General features: G+C 36.4%; 3 protein-coding genes across 6 annotated transcripts; 2 read left to right on the plus strand and 1 right to left on the minus strand.

The window, feature by feature from the left end:
• Positions 1 to 637: 637 nt before the first annotated feature.
• On the minus strand, positions 638 to 7,643 carry Aplip1 (JNK-interacting protein Aplip1). Of its 4 annotated transcripts, none has more exons than XM_070662303.1 (8): positions 7,310 to 7,643; positions 5,216 to 5,440; positions 3,914 to 4,155; positions 3,392 to 3,667; positions 2,928 to 3,080; positions 2,406 to 2,689; positions 2,069 to 2,247; positions 638 to 1,886 (listed from the first exon to the last, which is right to left on the minus strand). In XM_070662303.1, the coding sequence occupies exons 1-8, from the start codon at positions 7,390 to 7,392 to the stop codon at positions 1,814 to 1,816; spliced, it is 1,515 nt and encodes a 504-aa protein (XP_070518404.1). In that variant the 5' UTR covers positions 7,393 to 7,643; the 3' UTR covers positions 638 to 1,813. The 4 variants fall into 4 exon arrangements, with proteins under 4 accessions (XP_070518404.1, XP_070518405.1, XP_070518406.1 ...); XM_070662304.1 differs by having other exon boundaries at positions 5,228 to 5,440; positions 7,310 to 7,642; XM_070662305.1 differs by having other exon boundaries at positions 3,914 to 4,134; positions 7,310 to 7,642.
• A 2,607-nt stretch (positions 7,644 to 10,250) lies between these two features.
• On the plus strand, positions 10,251 to 15,427 carry Trhn (tryptophan hydroxylase). Its single transcript, XM_070662550.1, has 12 exons — positions 10,251 to 10,752; positions 11,104 to 11,214; positions 11,331 to 11,544; positions 12,020 to 12,123; positions 12,225 to 12,292; positions 12,357 to 12,407; positions 13,178 to 13,276; positions 13,434 to 13,480; positions 13,557 to 13,692; positions 13,859 to 13,985; positions 14,055 to 14,284; positions 14,389 to 15,427. Exons 1-12 carry the CDS (start codon positions 10,654 to 10,656, stop codon positions 14,720 to 14,722), a joined length of 1,620 nt encoding a protein of 539 aa, XP_070518651.1. The 5' UTR covers positions 10,251 to 10,653; the 3' UTR covers positions 14,723 to 15,427.
• Positions 15,428 to 15,838: 411 nt separating this feature from the next.
• On the plus strand, positions 15,839 to 19,068 carry Fsn (F-box synaptic protein). The gene is made up of 4 exons (XM_070662225.1): positions 15,839 to 16,246; positions 16,609 to 16,882; positions 17,011 to 17,101; positions 17,261 to 19,068. The coding sequence occupies exons 1-4, from the start codon at positions 15,942 to 15,944 to the stop codon at positions 17,353 to 17,355; spliced, it is 765 nt and encodes a 254-aa protein (XP_070518326.1). The 5' UTR covers positions 15,839 to 15,941; the 3' UTR covers positions 17,356 to 19,068.
• Positions 19,069 to 19,078: the final 10 nt, after the last annotated feature.

Raw genomic sequence — 19,078 nt, forward strand, 5'->3', positions numbered from 1 at the left:
CCCGACGATGAGAAACAGATGCGGCATTTGTCTCGGCGACGACCAGTGGTCGAGCCTCACACGAAAACTGTGTAGTACAATATGTATACAGGGTGTCCCATAGTAAAGTATCGTAATTGCAGGAGTAGGTAGGGCTTGTCAACACGAATAAAAAAAAGTCTTATACCATTTTGTAAAATTCTCAACCGTTATTGAGAAAAAAATTAATTTGTCTAGCGCAAGAGCGACAAGGAAGCTACGCGTGAATGAGCGCGACAGGCGAGTAGCTAAAAATATTTTATATGGTGCCGTCGCTTGTCGCGCTCATTTACGCGTAGCTTTCTTGTCGCTCTTGCGCTAGACAAATTAATTTTTTTCTCAATAACGGTTGAGAATTTTACAAAATGGTATAAGACTTTTTTTTATTCGTTTTGACAAGCCCTACCTACTCTTGCAATTACGATACTTTACTATAGAACATCCTGTATAGAACGTATACCGCGAAACGTCTGCCGCCGAAAATCACCGAATACTGTCGACTGTCGAGAACTGAGGCACTGATCAGCGGCAAACGCCATATGCTGCATGCCTCTCATCGTCAATGTACCGATGCGAGTAGATCGTCACCGATAAACCGAGGTAGTGATGGTAGTCAACCGACGCCAAATCAGACGTTTTATTTTTTAGTAGTACATTACAACTCAAGTTTAATCAGACGAATTATCGCACGTCAGTATATATCCAAACAGATTCTAGTTTTAATGAAATCCGTTATTATCTGTTACGAGCCGCCGCTGTCTCTACTTTCTAAATTGACATGATTAACGGTAGTAAAATTCAATCGTCAATCGTTGATTATATTTTTGCCCAACTGTGGGGTGAAATAGAAAACTGAATAAAAACGGATATATCGATAGTGTGATAGAGATGTCGGCTGATAATGATACCGTTCATCTCGATTGCACGCAGGCTGTATCACTTTTCGTTCTCCACTCTTCTACAGTTTTTCATTTTCGGCAACGAAACTGTACGTATTTACAAATTTGCTTTATATTATGTATAAGCCGCTGAGAAAACGTTCCGATGCAGCGCAATAATAATTATTTCGAATACGGAGGCCCGTGTGAGTTTCGATAATACCGTTTTCATTTTTTTTTTTTTTTTTTCTTTCTTTCTTTTTCACGCGAAATCGTGCAAAGATTCAAGAGTACAAACTTTTTAGAGAACTTGTTTCGTACGGTAAAACTTATGATCTGAGTCTCGCTCTCTGCCGCAAAGAAAAATAGAAAAATATACAAGTTTCTAAATAGCGCCTACGCGCGGGCCGCCGTTCTCTAACAATAAGAACAATACAGTTGGAGATCGTTCTAATAGACGACTATTCGTTGCTACGAAGAACGTCATCGCAAGAAGCACATTTGATACGCGTCGAAAGTTAAGCGTTACTTCTCTCCGAAATCGCTACGACTCGGATTGATTCAATGTCATCCTCCTTCGTTCTCTATTGTCGTACTCCCGTTCCTATGCGTCACTAAGCAGATTAACTTGGTCGTGGTATCGGGGTTTTAGGAATTATTTCGCTATCGATTACCAAATGCTTATTAGAGGGTCGAATCTTTAACGAAGGTTTGAGCTCGTCGTGACACTTTTTAAAATATTTCATACACATATGATATACATATATTCAATATATGTATAAATTGGGTGTTTGATTCGCGTTTATTATTTAATATCTTCAACTAGGAGGTAATATATACAAGGAATGAGGGGAGGGAGGTGGGGGAGTATCATTTTCTCTGCACCCACTGTAAGTCAGACTGACGATGAGAGCAATTTATTCAATGTAGATATCCTCTATTGGGAAAGCAGTCTCGATGAATTTTGTGTAGAACCGATGAAAAGCACGCCTGAAAAAAAAAGAAAAATTGCTCACGATCTGCAAACTTAAACACTTAAATTTAATACATGGTTAATTTTTTAATTACATGTTTGTAAAAAAATAATTAAAAAAATTGATCTAATTTCTCGCTAAATGTAAGTCGAATTTTTTTGTGATAAAAATAATATATTTTGCAGAGAAAAGGCTTACCCAACAGCTTCGGCGACTGGTCTTGTAGATTCTTGACCGATGAACACGTGACAAGCAAACCTCTGCAATGTGGGATGCTTCGTGATAAAGCCCAGGTAGCGGTGATCACGAGGATGAAACGCACAAAACGATACATTTTTCAGCGAATAGAAATAATCGTGACAAGGACCCTGACTTTTCTGTAAAAACACATTGGTAATTAGAAACATTTTGGCCTCTTTCTTTTCATTCAAACTTATTAATTTGTTGATATTTAAAGTTAATATTTTATTCCAAATTTCAGGAAAGATAATTTGTATCGCACACATGATTCAAGTGTTCGCGAAAAGATACTTACTCGCGGCTTACTTCTATCTACCATTCGAAGACCCTGATCAGATACTTCCAAAATGCAACTTTGCGAGATGGGAGGATCTTGCGAGGAGTTGCGTAAGATTCTTCGCACCGCCTGACAGACTACTCCTGTACCTTTATGCGCCAAGGTTTCCACCGAACCCAGGTAACCCAGGAGATATCTCTCTCTCTTCACTTTGGGCGCAGTAGGATCGAAATCACTATAGTCCATGTCGACCGCATAAGCCGACGGAAAGATACCTTGTCGACCTGTCCTCAAATTTACGCCTAACCGTGAAAAACAAATAGATAGACTTTACACGTTAAATTTTTGCATTATGTGAATTTTTCTAAAAATAATTATCACAATAAGAAATAAATAATGAAAAATATTGTCCCATGAAGTAATGCAACCGCAAAAAAAAAATCAATTCAAAGTTAGTATCGGGTGAAAGTGGAATGCATTAATTATCGCTAAGCCAAGCAAAAGTCAAGTTCAATATCTTGCGAAATAATTTCTGCACACCTTCGCACCATAGGTCATCGGCTTCTTTTTGCACGTATACGGGGTCTCCGATTTCAAGATCAATTTCGTCATGGTGTCGCGATATGAATTTGTGCAGGCCTCGATGCGTTGCCTCGAGCAGTTCCAGCTGAGTGAATGGGACGCCTCCGCTTCCTTCGAAATGAAAAAGGGAGCTAGTATTGATTTCCCTGAGAGTTATTTCGATTAGTTGAAAACCATTATTTATGACGCAAACAACAATTCCTGACTTTTGTAACTTTTTCGAACTAAGACAAAGAAGTAGAAACTTCTCAACGAGGCAAAAAATAAAACGTATTATTAAAATGTTGAGTGCAAAGCGATTTTTGGGGGGGATTAATTTTTTTTTGTACAAACTAGATACCTATTACAAAACACGCGAGCTAATTAAACGAAGTGATAAAAAGGCAAAAATCTGCGATTTCTTAACATTTAATTGTAATTACCTGGAGTGCTACTGGGCGATACCGAGTCTGTGTTTTGCAGCGTATTGCATGGTATTGGCGACACGCTCTTGGGGCCGTTATCTGGAGAATGAGCGGTAGAATGACCACTGTCAGTGGCCATTCTCTCGCTGTCAGGCGAACTGTCCTCGTGGCGGAGTCTGGGATGACATTTCCTTAAGATGAGATGAGGTCGAGCCGATGTCGAGCCGGTAGCGGCACTCAACTCATCTGCCAGCGAAGACGACGTCTGCATGGACGTCTGGCACATAGGCAAAGCTGAAACGGCAGAGAAGAACGTTAACGTAATTCACCCTCTTTTTCTCGTCATATAATTTTAATTATAATTTTGTTACGGTTTCTTAATGTAATATTCATAAAAAAAATGCGTCTTTTAATCTGCACAGGAGCACGGGAAAAAAAATGCTGTTTCGCAGCCGATGCTTTTTATAGAATTAACGTGATGCAAGTGGATTTTCTTTCGTCGCGGTCGCGACAAGTGGTTCCTTGGTTTGTCTTTCTTACATTTTTTGCTTTTAGGAATTTCCGGCAATCTTCTACGTCTGCGCTCGGTGCCGCCACTTCCGGGTCGATTCGAGGGCACGTGTTCCGGCGTAGGCCAGGAGCTCAAACTGGAACACGAATCGCCAACATCGCTGACGACGCTATCCCGGCCGCCGTTACCGGATACGGTAGTCCCACCCCCGCCTGGTCCTGGTCCGCCGCCGCCTACCGATCGACCCCTGCTGCTCAGTCCACCGAACAAGCTAATGTCATCCAAGGGTAATTGTACAGTGAGCTAAACTATCATTTCCCATGCTGCCTAATTCTATGATAATTCTTTCGGGAGAATGAAATAAAAAGAATCCTGGAAACCTTTTATTCATCTCTTTGCGCAAACACGCGCGGTACTACGTTGATTAAAGGATTCCATAGAAATTATTTGTAAAATGCGAATACAAAATTCTTTGACATACAACACCACTTATACGTTAACAAAGAGTACAATCGAAAGACTAAAATTTTTCTTTATACATTACGATGCGACACAAAGGTAAAAGAAGTTGCAAAAGGTTATAGACGCAGGAATAAATAAAAAGGTGCAAAAGCCCTCGGCAAATATTAAGAGTTCAGAAATGCTGAGTTACAATACTCATCGACCATCGTCCGCATGCATCGCACGGTTTCCAACTGCCGCCGCGGTGGGCGACACTTAATTAATAATTACACACGTCGCGAACTCTCCCGGAGACTATTTCTGAAAGCTTCGGTTATTTTTAACAAGGTCAGCCTGATGAGATTACGGCGTTATTGTAGATTATTATAGACTGTGACATGCAATGATGCACGTCGCTTTATGATGGACGATACTGTCGCGAACTAAATTGCAATCGTATCTAAAAACGTAGCATGTAAGTCGTGCAACAAATTAATTGTAATACAAATCATCTGGTCGCGCTTATCGCCGCAGCAATATTTTTTAAAAGAAATTCCCCGTGCAAAAATTGTAACTCCGTTCTTTCCCGGAAAGAACTTAAATCGGTTCTCTCTTTTTTTTTAATTATAATAAATACATACTCATTCTTTTATCTTCCGCAAGATTGTTTTAAATATGAAATATTTCCCTTTTGGTTTCAAACTTTAATTTTTTTTTTTTTTTTAATTAAAATTTAATTTTTTAAAACGTTATAAGTTTTATCTAAATGAATAGTATGAATTAAAAAACAAAGTTCTGCGCTTATTTCTATCAATTTCTTGTTGGGAATTTTTTTTTCTGTTTTTTTAAGCACATAAAGACAATATACAACAAATAAATGCAACACTTACGATGTTACCAACCTAAAATCGCTATCGGCTATGATCGAGCAGTGGTGATCCAGCTCCTCGCTATCATCGGGAGTGGTGTGACCGCTTTGGTTGTCGTGCCGGTGAATGACGACGACTTCCTCATCTTCGGAATCGCCTGTGACGACGTCGCAGGATCTGCCAACGTCTCCATCGCTTCCTTGCGAGGATGTCGGCGAATCATCGATCATCACATCGTGTACGAGCCTGACATGTAAGTAAATTAAAAACAAGAAAGTTACATGAAAATATTGATCAACATGGTGCCTCTAATAAAAGATATTAAATGCGCTGTATCCGACAGCAATACGTTTTCTAATCAAAAGTGAAAATATGATAATCAAAAATAATTAAAATAAAAACTGCAAGTGACGCTATTTAGATACGATTAAGTTCCAGTTTGTAAGAGAATGATTCGAGAGCCGCGTAATGTCGAAATGCTCGTTAAAAGTATGTTCACTCTTTACACGATAGATGTTTGTACGTACCACAAATATCGCTCGCAAACATCTCGCGTTCAGTTGCATATCGATTGTATGAATGACTGTATATAAAGAGATTTGATGAAAATGAAAATGTTTACCCAGAGGAAATTCCCCATTAATTTTACGTTTTATTTTCAAATGCGAGCAAATTAGGCCAAAAGTTTGATAGAAGTAATTGCAGCTGCGGGACTGTTCGTTGCGTATCGATCCTACATTATTTTTACAGAATCAGCTGCGGACAATGACACGTCTGATTCGTTATAAACATTATACATACAGTTAAATTTAATTTCGTACGATTTAATATTTTATCAATTACTCGTATATGACAATCATATATTTTCAGTGACTGGAAAGACGTTAACATTATTATACATATATCATTAAATAAATTTCCTATTTCTAAGATCGATATCTCATTATCTCATTAACCAAATCTCGTACTTGATGCAATAGAAATACATTACACAGACATTACGTTTACAAGGGCAATACCGCTATGTGTAAAGTTATGCAATTGCACCTCACCCCGGTCTCGATACTATACATATATGATATGTTCTAAACGGACTCGTCGATCGTTTGCAACGATACAAGTAATATCCACGTACTTACGTATGCGTCAACGAAAACTGTCAAAATTGTTTTGTACTCCGCGCGTCGTATTGCAGTCTTACGTTGCACTTGTATCCTTTTGTGTCATTTATACTCCAGGATCAATAATTTTAAAGGCACTATGCCGACGTACTCTTAGCGACTTCTCTACTCCTCAGTCCGATCCGCGCACCGGATAAATTCGCGAAGCATTTTATAATTCCCTCGAGTCGTGACACGAGTGTTGCATACGTCAGAAATATTTGTGCGCTTTGGGACACGGTGCAGGAATATTTTAGCGTTACTCTGAATAGAAATAACTAATAATCAGGCACGAATTTATTACACTCCCATATAGTATCGCTCTTTTTTTACGGATGACAGACTTAATATAATTTAATCTGGAAATTTTACCCCAAAGTTATTTTTGTATTTTTTCTATTTGAATTCTAAAATACTGTTATTTAAAATCTTTCTAGTTAAGATTCTCGATTATTTTATGACATAATAATAGCTGTACCACTAAATCGTTGCACTAAATCGTACATCATGATTCTGTGGCGTGGCACTTCCTCCTGAATAGACTCATCTTCGAGTTAATGTAACAAACGGTATATTAAATAAGATGTCCAATTATTTGATTTTAGTAATTTTGTATATAATTATTTAAAATAACGCAAATATTTCTTAAGCGCCGACTCGTCAACTTTCGACCCTCGACGTAGTCTGCTACAACCCACAACCTACATTATATACATATATCTGCACATTCCTCGTCAAAGTCTACTCGACAACGATATAAAACGATCCAAGATGTGCTCTCTTCGATTCGTAATATATTTTTGGACCGTTCCGTCCTTTCGGTGTCCCGTTTAAATCGTCTCCTCCCTTTAATTCCCGACCGCTGTTTTTCTCGTTGCGATTATGTATGTCATCGTCGCTGTCCTGATTGTATCATCTGTTTCGAAAGTGGATCCGTGTAGAAGAAAATACTCACGTGTAGTTGGAGAGCGGTGCTTTCAGGTGCTGCGGCAGCCTTTCGAAGTAGTGCCGAAACTCTTCGAATTCGCTGTCGGCCATCGTCACAACGTTCACGAGGATGAGCGAGGTGCAGAACAGGGGTCGGTCCCGAGGGCGGCCGTGACGGCCTGAAGAAAAGCTGGTTGTCACAACCCCCAGGTAATGATGTAGGATGAGATGTCGCTTACGTCGTCGCCGACGCCGCGCGAACCCGACGCAACCCCTATTGATTCCTGCGTGGCGAACGTCGCGCGCCTGCTCGCTTCGCGAGGGTGGACGTAGGCGGTCAGAAAGAGAGAGAAAGAAAAAGAGAGAGAGAGAGAGAGAGAAAGAGATAAAAAGAGAAGGTGAACGTTTGACTGCATATTCTCGTATCGCGTTCACTGCTAAATGCAGCCGATAACATCGAGGGTGATTTTTACATTGGAATAATAAAAATAAACTCCAGGAGTTGCCAAATAAAAAAAAAATTGTGACTAATTTATAAATTAACTTAACGTCTGGCTTACGTTTCATTGCTACATTTAAATAGAAATAAATATTAATAACGCAAATTTAATTAACACTCTATTAGATTCATAAACAGAACGTTTATAAAATGATATGAATTTAATTAATATGAAATAAAATGATTCTTTCCCAGTACAATGTCTTTTTTTTTTTTTTTTTTTTTTTTTTCTTTTAATGTTTATGCCCTGCATTGTATGTGTAACTATAAGGTATACTGCGTAAACCATACGTATGGGCTTCGAAAAAATATGAACCAGGATAAGTCTCCATCCGAACGTTTGTGGATCTAGCGCGCCGCTAGTCGATATACATTGCGCGATAAAACATTTATCAGCGGTGCGCACAAACTCTCGAGAGTTTACTCTCGTATCTTTCGAAGTGGCTTGGAATGTACAGCGAAGAGCGACGCGCAGTTGGTATATAAAATTCCGCAGAGGAGGCTAAATATTTCACCCGCATCTTGCAATTGGAGTATCGCGCTCGTGCTCGACAACTGGTAAAGACTCATCCTTCATTCTACGACCCCTAAATCTAATATTAAAACCAATTTCTTTTTAAAACCAATTAAATCAAATTTTAGTTACGTCGAATATAATTCTCAATTTCGTCCCAGGAAATCGTTGTGATAACATTTCAATAGCGATAAATTCCTATTGGCGCATTACCAAAATAATATTGAGCGATTGCATTTTGCGAACGATCATAACTCAACCAGCTGCATAAAGAACATTTGTCATTTCAAGCTATCCTTTTACAAGTGTTTTCCTCACGTCTGCCACACCGATTTCCACAATTACCAATCGCCATCTCATTCGTGCCGAGAGACCGCTCGGAAGAGATTTTCTCGTTTACTGTTCGATGAATAGTCATCATCTCCTCCGTCATGAGGATTTTCAGTACTTTCGGTCGATTCGATTGATTCAAAAATTTTAGCCGATTGTCTCCGAGATCACTTAAAAAGTTTTAAAAAAGAATGCACTTATGTCTCGCGATAATGAAGCAACAGGCTATCGACGTCAAAAGACAAAAATGTAGCACGATACTCGGCTAAGAATAAACAGCATATTAAAATCATTGGATTATAGAATAAAAATATAACATGAAACTACAAATATAAAACAGATTATTTTATAAAAAATAAATAAAGAAATATATAATTATACGCGGAATAGTAAAATTAATGAAATAATAATTGCAACAAAAATATATAACTCTGTCTTTGTAATAAAATTATATCTCCGTTTGCGACACGTGATCTGATTTCATTATAAATATTAAAGAATAGATATCGATGTATCAAGGATGTAAATATAATTCGAAGCCGTATTAATTAAACATTTTTACTAGATACTCGACGGAAAAATAGCTTGGTTAATGTGATCTCGAGAAAAAATTTAGGTAATGCGAGGCAATGAAATCGACGGTATCGACTGCGTCTGTGACCTAGTGGCCTTTGTAACAGGATAGAAGACGGAGACTAAATTCGTGCTACCCGGCATATCCCATTAAAACTTCCCCGTTTGAGACTATAGTCGACATATCGCTGCTGATAATTCGTCACGTCATGTTCTTTCGTCGCCGTTAATTGTATCGCGGGAAAGGATATCTCGCTTCACCGGCATAAAATGAATCCAGGAATACGGGTCACGTAAAATCGCGTTATACCCGCGGGCCGATATCTTGGCAGTTTTGCCGTCAAGGCTCGGTAAGGATCTCTTAATCTCTTAAATGCCGACGTGCATTTTCGAGAGATGAAGAAATTTTACAGCACATTCCGCAATGGGACTAACGAAATCGGTAGCGAATTAAATTGATTGAATAATAAGCAGTCACCAGAGTGTGTAGCGAACGCTCGCGAAAGATAGAGGCCCTATGGAACGCGTTTCGATAAGAGAGTATCGCAGTCGAGAATCGAAAGATACTCTCAATCTCGCTGAATGCCGGTGAAACACTCCGTATAATTTACCGAGGGTGAAACTGCGTTGCGGTAGCTGATAGCGGTAAGTGATAGACTACTCGTAATGTGCTGCATCTACTTTCCTCAAGAGTGGGAGTCGCCCCTCGGGCGTTCGAGCTTTTATTAAGCATTTCTCTTTGTTTCAGACTAGAATCCGGAGAACGAGAAATCGCCACCTCGTTGAAAAAGGCCCTCTCCCTTCCACTCCTTCAGGAAGTCACTCCTTCAATTGGCTTAACATTACAATTTCTTTATTTTTACACAATTGCAATATATTATAATTACAAATACTTGTAATTATAATATAATTTCTCTTCATTAATTTAATGAATGTTTAAGCATTCTTTGTATCTTTAAACAAGCAAGCAAAGAAAAAAAAAAAAAAAAAGGCGTTCTTCTTCTAAAATAGAAATCTATTGAAAATTTATCTCATTTATTGGAAACTTTGCAATTCTTGCGCGCAATCGTTAGCAGTGCTCGCATTATCCGCTTTGTGAGTTCTAGTGACGTCACTTATGAGGAATATATTTGAGGACCGGCACCACTCGCCGGGGGTGAACCAACACTTGTCTTCAACCCCATGAGAAATTTTATCCGACCAATAGGGAATTGCTGATTCCGCTATGCGCCGCCCAGCGAGATCGTCATTGAAAAGGACGAGCGCAGATGCGGAGACCGAGGTCTTAAGAGGACCTTAAAGATGGTACCGGCACACTGTTGCTCGTCTCCTTAAAGCGATCGTCAGAGTCAGTCGTGAAACCGTCTGTCACGTCGTGCGATATATTAAATCCCGTTGAAATTATTGATAAAAAAAATCTAGCTGTTTCATATATTTGTTTGTTGCAAAAATCATTATGAGTGGATCGGGAAAAAGTCTTCTCGGGGTGTGGTTGTACAGAAGAGGCCAGAGTTGGGCTGTCAAGGAAGGAAGTCCTTTACACAAACCGCGCGACGTATGTTCTTGTATATTTTACGAAGAAAAATAGATAAATTGACGACTTGGTGATTTTAGTTGAAGCCAATAATGCGATAATTGATAATCGCGGACAAAAATAATTTATAAATTATTTTTATTTTATTTTAAATTGATTTTAAAATAAATCTTCAAATAATATTATAAAATTATTTAATTATTTTTGTAGCAAATTTTGTGAAAATAATTAATTAAACTGGATTTGATTAAAAAGTTTGAATCTTATTTAAGTGTCACAAATTGAATAAATAATTGAAACAAATTCACGTGAATAAACAGTAACGTAGAAATAAGACTTATTATTAAATAACATGGTCTCTTGTACATCCAGATCCCCGAGATTGAAAATCATCCGAGTGAGAATAATGACAACAAGAACTCTGTGATATTTTCTTTAAAGAATCAAGTCGGAGGCTTGGCACGAGCACTTCAAGTATTTCAGGTAAGTTTTATATTTCGAGTTTAATTTTTAAGTAATAAATACCGCTTGGAACTACCAAATGCATTTTTTAACTTTCCTGATTGTGAGAGGAAATCATATTTCTTAATCGTCCAAAGGACTTGGGTATAAACGTCGTGCATATCGAATCAAGGAAGTCCCTGCGCCGCGGATCCGAGTACGACATTCTCGTGGATGTCGAGTGTGACTCGAAGAGAATGGAACAATTGATAAAAATGTTGAGTCGCGAAGTAGCGGCTATCAATCTGTCTCATTACGAGCAGATCGGAAGTATACCCCGCGCCCCTTCTCTTTCGACCGCGACAAGCTTCGGTGAGTTTCCCCGTACTCGAATTTCGATAATATATTTTTCGATTCAAATAAATTTTTCATCGTAATAAAATAAGATTAAATGCAATTCCGATATCCGCGCTGTATCGCATGTGTTGCACAACTTGACGTTATTAAACTCTAACAGAATAAACTAGAATTTTTTATCGAAGAACATTTTCAATTCGCTGAAATTTAGAGTTATTTTATTTTAAATGTTATAAAATTAAGTATTTGATTATATGGTTTCTTTGCTCGTCAAGTAAAAATTGAAAAAGATATCAAATTTCCTTATGTGCATCGTTGAGTTTATTGTCGTTGCCCCCAGCTCAAAGTGTTTCATGCTTTTAGCGAAAGTTAAACTTGCAAGTCCGATTGAATGTGTATCAAAGTTTTATCGCGGCGCGTCTTTTACCGCTTATGACTCGACGCTTTCGTTAATGGAATCTCTTATAAGCAACACGTAGCGGATTTAAAGATTTTAGTGAGGTAGACATGCCCTGGTTCCCGCGAAAGATATCGGATCTCGACCGAGCGCAGAAAGTTCTCATGTACGGATCGGAATTGGACGCAGATCATCCCGTAAGTTTACGACAGAATTTTTTATACGTTGTAGCAAGTAATTTGTTTTTCCTACTCAACCGCGTGCGCGTACTTTAATAAAATTTTCTCGGCGATTGCAGGGCTTCAAGGATACCGTATATCGTAAACGCCGCGAGGAGTTTGCCGATATCGCTTATAATTACAGATAGTAAGTAAAAGAAATTTATTCGCGAGAGACATTTTATTCTCAATCACGCAACGTGGGGTTTTAGTGGTCAGCCGATACCGAAGGTGCAATACACGCCGGAGGAAATTAAAACCTGGTACGTTCTGTTCTACGCATCATTGTATAAAGTTCGGGGAAAAAAAAAAAAAAAAATAAGGAAAAGGAATCACGATTCTTAAAAATCGAATTTGCAGCAGCTTTCCAAAAATATATTGCAATTAGTCAGAATTATTTGCGATATATCGCACGTCACGAATTTTCCCACTGTTCTTTTTCGAAACACGACTTTTTCTCATTAAGGTAAAGATTGAGCGGCAAACGTGCTTCCGTGTACACGAAGGCAATTGGCACGGATAGAAGAATCATTTCTGTTTCTCGATACTAGAGTTATACGTTCGCTTGGCATCTCCAATGCGAACTCCCATCTTTTCGATTTTAAACGAGGAAATCAGTTTGCTCTCCCGCTCTCTTCCTCTTCTCTCCTATCTCTATCTCTTCCTCGTTCCATATGTCTCTTTTGTAAAGTACGAATCGAGGTAAGATTGGCACACGTTGAATGCGCTCTTAATTGCGTCAATTTGATTTATCTTCGACGTAGGAAGAGATCGAGAAGCGACTCGGCTAATACAATTTCTCTAACTTAAATGCTACTATGTATAAAGTAAACGTTGCCGCTTTAACAAACTAAATCAAAACGAGAGCACTTCCATCAAAACTAAATATTTTTTTTTAATTCAATTCATTTAACTATCATAAAATAATAATAAATTTAATTTTTTTTTTTTTTTTTTTATAAGCGTTATTATATAGAAAAATATAACGCAGTTAAACACGTTTTTAATACGTAATAAAAAATATTTATCCTAGGGGAACTGTTTTCCGCGAACTGCACCAGCTTTATCAAAAATATGCGTGCAAGGAATACTTGGAAAATTGGCCGAAACTGGTCAAGTATTGCGGCTACAGGTATATCCAATAGATATTAATATATAAAATATTTAGCCCTAATTTTAATTCCTAGGAAAACAATTTCTGGCATGCAAAAATGCAAAAAAAGAAAAAAAAAATTAATTTGCATGAAACCAATTTACATAAAACATATCATATTTTTATTTTGCCTTAGAGAAGACAATATACCGCAACTGCAGGACATTAACGTTTTTCTGAAGCGTGAGTACAATTATTAAGCAACTCTCACCTACCATTTTTTTTGAAAGTATAATAATTTAAACGGGTGTACTTACAGGAACTACAGGATTTCAACTTCGTCCAGTCGCAGGATATCTGACACCGCGTGATTTTCTTGCTGGCCTCGCTTTCAGAGTGTTTCACTGCACGCAATACATTCGACACTCTTCCGATCCATTTTACACGCCGGAACCGTAAGCACGCGTTTTCTGAAACGTTTGTATACGAACGTTTTAAGTTACGAAAAACAGACATCGATAATGGAAATAAAATTCCAACCGAATTAAGTATTTTTTTTTCTGGCCGTATTATTTTTAGCATTTCTTTTTAAGTATAGCTACGATATTTCGCAATTTACAGAGATTGCTGTCACGAATTGCTGGGTCACATGCCGTTACTGGCAAACCCAAGCTTCGCGCAATTCTCTCAAGAGCTAGGCCTGGCTTCTCTCGGCGCGTCGGACGAAGATATAGACAAATTGGCAACCGTAAGTTTTTGAAAAATATACATATATCTTTTACCTCTTTTGTACCCTCGTTGATTTTCATCTTTTCAGCTGTATTTCTTCACGGTGGAATTCGGTTTGTGCAAACAAGACGGTATACTACGCGTTTACGGGGCCGGCTTACTGTCATCAGTGGCAGAATTGCGACACGCTGTTACCACCCCCGAGAAAACAATGAGATTTGAACCGGACGTAACCTGCAAACAGGAATGCATTATCACCGCGTTTCAAAATGCATATTATTACACGGACAGCATAGAGGAGGCAAAAGAGAAAATGCGGTAACTAATTAAACTATTTATTGCTTTCTTTAAATTTGAAGAGAAGCAAATATTTTTTGTACTTTAATTACCGATAATACCTCACTTCTGTTTATATTCTCCAGCGCGTTCGCTAACCAGATTCAACGGCCTTTCGGGATACGGTACAATCCGTACACGCAGTCGGTGGAAGTGTTAACGGATGCTCAGAAAATCTCAGCGGTGGTTAGCGAGCTACGAGGAGACCTTTGCATAGTATCGAACGCCTTAAAGAAGATCCACGAGCAGGACGATACCGTTGACGTCGAGAGAATAACGAGCCTACTGACGCACGGTATCGAGATGCCGCAAGACAGCTCTTCGGACAGCGACGATCAAGACAACAGTCCCAATGCCGAAGAGACTCGTTCTCCGAAAGATCAGCAATCACGTAACGACGATGCTATTATGAAAAATTAAGCAATTATCTTCTATACGCACACAACGCAGACTTCTTTGCTGTCTTAATTGCATGAAAATGTCGTAAAATATGCAGTTAGTGACATATAATAATTAATACATATGGTAATAAAATTAAAAAAAAAAAAAAAAAAAAGAATTACTACCTAGATGTTATAAATTACAGAGATTACTTTTATTCGTATCCTGTTTGTCTACATATAATCAATAGAGGTATCAAGTAATTTGAAAATTAAAATGTATAAAAGAATTAATTAAGAAATATGATTACCTAGTCAACTTGTCTTGGTTTAGAATATATTTTAACATGAATAATTAGACTAAAGTGTTAACTGTGTTAACGCCATTTATAAGAAGCATAATCAATCATCGAAAGACACACAGGGATCGTCGTCACTCTAGGGTTTCGACCCGCATCGCTTATGCGTTTATGAGATGGAAATTGTTACAAGATTGCTGGCGATATATTATATTATTACATACATATATGGTTAACGCGCGTGTGTTTAAAATATGTCAGCTTTTTGGAGTAAAGCGTCTCGTTCAATAAGCAGAAGAGAAATTTTATGAATTGCGATTTAATTATTGGATTCTGGATAAAAACTAGTATCAGAGCATAAATCAAATGTAAGGATTTCTATTAAATATATAAATATAATGTTATATGTGGAATGTTTAGTTGTTGAAATATACTATGCATATATATTATAGTGGACTTGAAAAATAAATATAAAAAATTAATATGACGTGATAAATTCAATCTTTTCTTATTTCCGTTTCCTTATTTATTTTATTAATTTTATTAATTTTATACACCTATGTATCTATTTTTATTTTTTTAATTTTTACTGATATTGATATCAGTGGGAATAGCTGTTCCGTTTAATCAGTTAATTTATGCGTAACGCATTTACTTTTTTAAATAGAATTATTTCCTTATATATTACACAAATATATTTACGCGTGTTTTACATAAAAATATGCAATGATAAATTCATAAATAAATGAGGAAAATCCAAAGGATACAATTCCCAGTCCCAAGTCCTACGTAGTCGTCCTAGAATAAAGTCGCGCCGGTGCCACCAATGCCGCTGGAGTACATCGGTAGTTTGACTCGGCCGGCGATCTAACATGCGCGCAGTTAGTGACGTATGGACGGTGTTTCTGTGCCCGTGCCGCGTATGTTTACGCTCGTTCCATCTAAGACAGACCCGGCAAAATGGACGATATAGCACTGCGAGCGTCTGATCATGTTTTAGAAGTGATATTCTCGTATCTGGATCTACACACGCTGAGAAATTGCTCGCTGGTGTGCAAACGGTGGTATCGGTTCCTCAACGACGAGAACAACGACGTGTGGCGAATGCACTGCATTCGAAAGCTGGCCCAGGAGGCTCTTAGCTCCGACTTGTTATCATCTGTTCCCACGTACAAGTCGAAGCTGCGGGCGTTCTACCACGCGTGGAATCCGAACGATTGCTCGAGAAACATTTACATAAAACCCAACGGATTCACCCTGCACAGGTTGGTGTTCGGTAACGTCCTCCTGTGCCTTCTGTTCATTGAAAATTTTCCTCTGTACTCTTAATATACTTGACATATTTGAAAAATAATTTAATATCGGCAACAATCTGGTATTCTTTTTCATTACAAATAAACTAATTTACTTATATAAGAATTCAAGATAAAAAATTTATGAATTTTGTAACATAATGTAACTGGAAATACTTAAGGAACAGCTAAAGCTGAGTCTACTTGTAGATTTTGCAAGAGCATACACATTTAATGATGCAGTTCTTTTAGTAAAATTTATATAATGGAGGCACAAAGTAATCTGACAAATGCTATATCCAAAATGTCTCGCATCAGTTACTATATTGTTACAGAAATCCTGTAGCACAAAGCACAGATGCATGTAGAGGTAAGATAGGCTTTAGACATGGACGTCATGCCTGGGAAGTTATCTGGGAAGGACCATTAGGAACAGTAGCAGTAATAGGAATAGCTACTAAGGAAGCACCTCTGTTGTGCCATGGATACGTCGCATTGCTGGGTTCTGATGAACATTCCTGGGGTTGGAACCTCGTCGATAACCATTTATTACACAATGGAGATCCACAAGGGAATTATCCTTTACTTAATAATGCTCCAAAATATCAGGTATTGAGTTTGTCACAAATTACATTGCTATTAATAATCAGTTCACTTCTTTGTATCTTTATACATTTTTTGTGATTATTAAAGGACTTAAACTCGTTTATAAATAAATAAATGTCTGATTTTTACAGGTCGGGGAAAGAATAAGAGTAATTTTGGATTGTGATGATAATACATTATCTTTCGAGAAGAATTATGAATTTTTGGGTGTAGCTTTTAGAGGTATGACATATTATCTATTTATATTTTTGGTACATTATTGTCACTGTTAGTATCTGAACTTTGAGATAATTACAGCATTTTCTTCTTCTATTTTTTTATATCGTTCCTTTAAATTTTAAGCTAAAGATATAAGTTTTTACATATTATTTTAATAAACAGGATTACCAGATAAAAGATTATATCCATCGGTATCTGCAGTTTATGGAAACACAGAAGTATCGATGGTATACTTAGGACCACCATTGGATGGCTAACACATTACATTAAAAATAAAAAACATATCCTCAAAAAACTCATTTGAGGCTGTAAAATGCATTCTTAATACCAAGTTCTCTGCACTATACCGATATTGTCTACGTTTAAGTAGAGAAAGCACACGACGACAAATTGTACAATATTTACAGAGAATGTGTGCCTGTAGATTACTTGGTCAATATTGTAAATAATAGACATTTTATTGTATTTTATTCCAAAATTTACTATGCATACATTTAGATTCAAAAATTAATTTAATTTATTAATATAATTATATACAGTACACATGGAAGCTTTAGGTAATACTGACTCTTAAATAATTATGTGGATGATATATGTATTAAAGTGTTTTAATTATCTTTATTTTTTGTAGTTTTTTTTTTATTTATTAAATATTAAGCTCTGTGTCAAATTGTGCCATAGCGAAATAAAATTGGAAATTAATAATCTATAACATATAAAAATATAAATATAAATTAAGACATAGACACACATACGCGTATACGTATAAATTTGAACTTAATGCTTCCATGTAACACGGTTTTTATTTTTATTATATATATGTAAAAATGAAATACATTTTATACCAATTAATGATATCACTTTAAAAAAATATGTTTTTTAAATGAAATGTTATCAAGAAAGTAAAGAAAGAATTAACAATTTGTTATATTCTTTCTAAATACTCATATTTTTTTAAATAAATAAGGTGCTCCATTTTAAAAGATTACTCAATTTTCTCAGAAACACTGTGTCAAATGAAAAAATGTTTCAAACAAAAGTAATTTAATTTGAAAGGCGACATAACTTATGTATTTTAATTTATGTCATAAGTGATACATCTACGTACTAGTCAGAAACAACAAGAGCATCTTGTGTTTTAAGCTCAATATATGATTTATTTATTTCTTGTGATATTATCGTTATTTTTGTATATAATTAGCTAAGAATTTTTACAACTTAAATTTTTATTTATATCATAATCAAAACTTCCAAAACGATTCTTTATGTAATAGAATACAGGGTGTTCCACTTCAAGTGTTCATTGAGTATACATTATTCTTTGTATGGGATTAAATCATGAAAATCATTAGAAAATATAATAAATTCAAACATTAAACGGCTTTTATAAGACTTTAGTAGGCATGAAAATTATTCATTCTAAATAAACTTATTAGATTGTTTAATATAATGCATTTTTGTTTGCATTTTTTAATATTTAATGTCCTTATGTTTTACATAAAAGTGATATAATTTAAATTTTAAATCATATCCATATATGAAATTCTTTATCATCTTTATCCAATATTATTATATTTATATGCGGTATAAATTATTATGCCACCATTGTAAATGAATAAACGATGAAAAGGCATCTACTGCATAAAATATTAAAAAGTTGTTCTCGTAATTATTTAGTAAATTTTTTGGTCGTATAAACTCACACATACATACAAATACATATATGATGGATTGTATATTACAAACTGTATTTATAAATAATGCTGTTTTTAATATAAGATTGAATACTGATGATTAGAATGAACTAGATGTTATCGGTAAGATGATTATTTATAATGTACATATTTATTATAATGATTGCGTTTGCTGTATGTAGTATGTTTGGGAATTAGTTTTTCTAAACTTTTGTACAGAATCGTGTGTACATAGTGATTATAAATATTTGGAAAATAAACTTTATTTCGTATGTATCCGTTGATT

The sequence above is a fragment of the Cardiocondyla obscurior genome, linkage group LG10 (genome assembly GCF_019399895.1).
Source record: "Cardiocondyla obscurior isolate alpha-2009 linkage group LG10, Cobs3.1, whole genome shotgun sequence".
In the NCBI taxonomy this organism is placed as follows: domain Eukaryota; kingdom Metazoa; phylum Arthropoda; class Insecta; order Hymenoptera; family Formicidae; genus Cardiocondyla; species Cardiocondyla obscurior.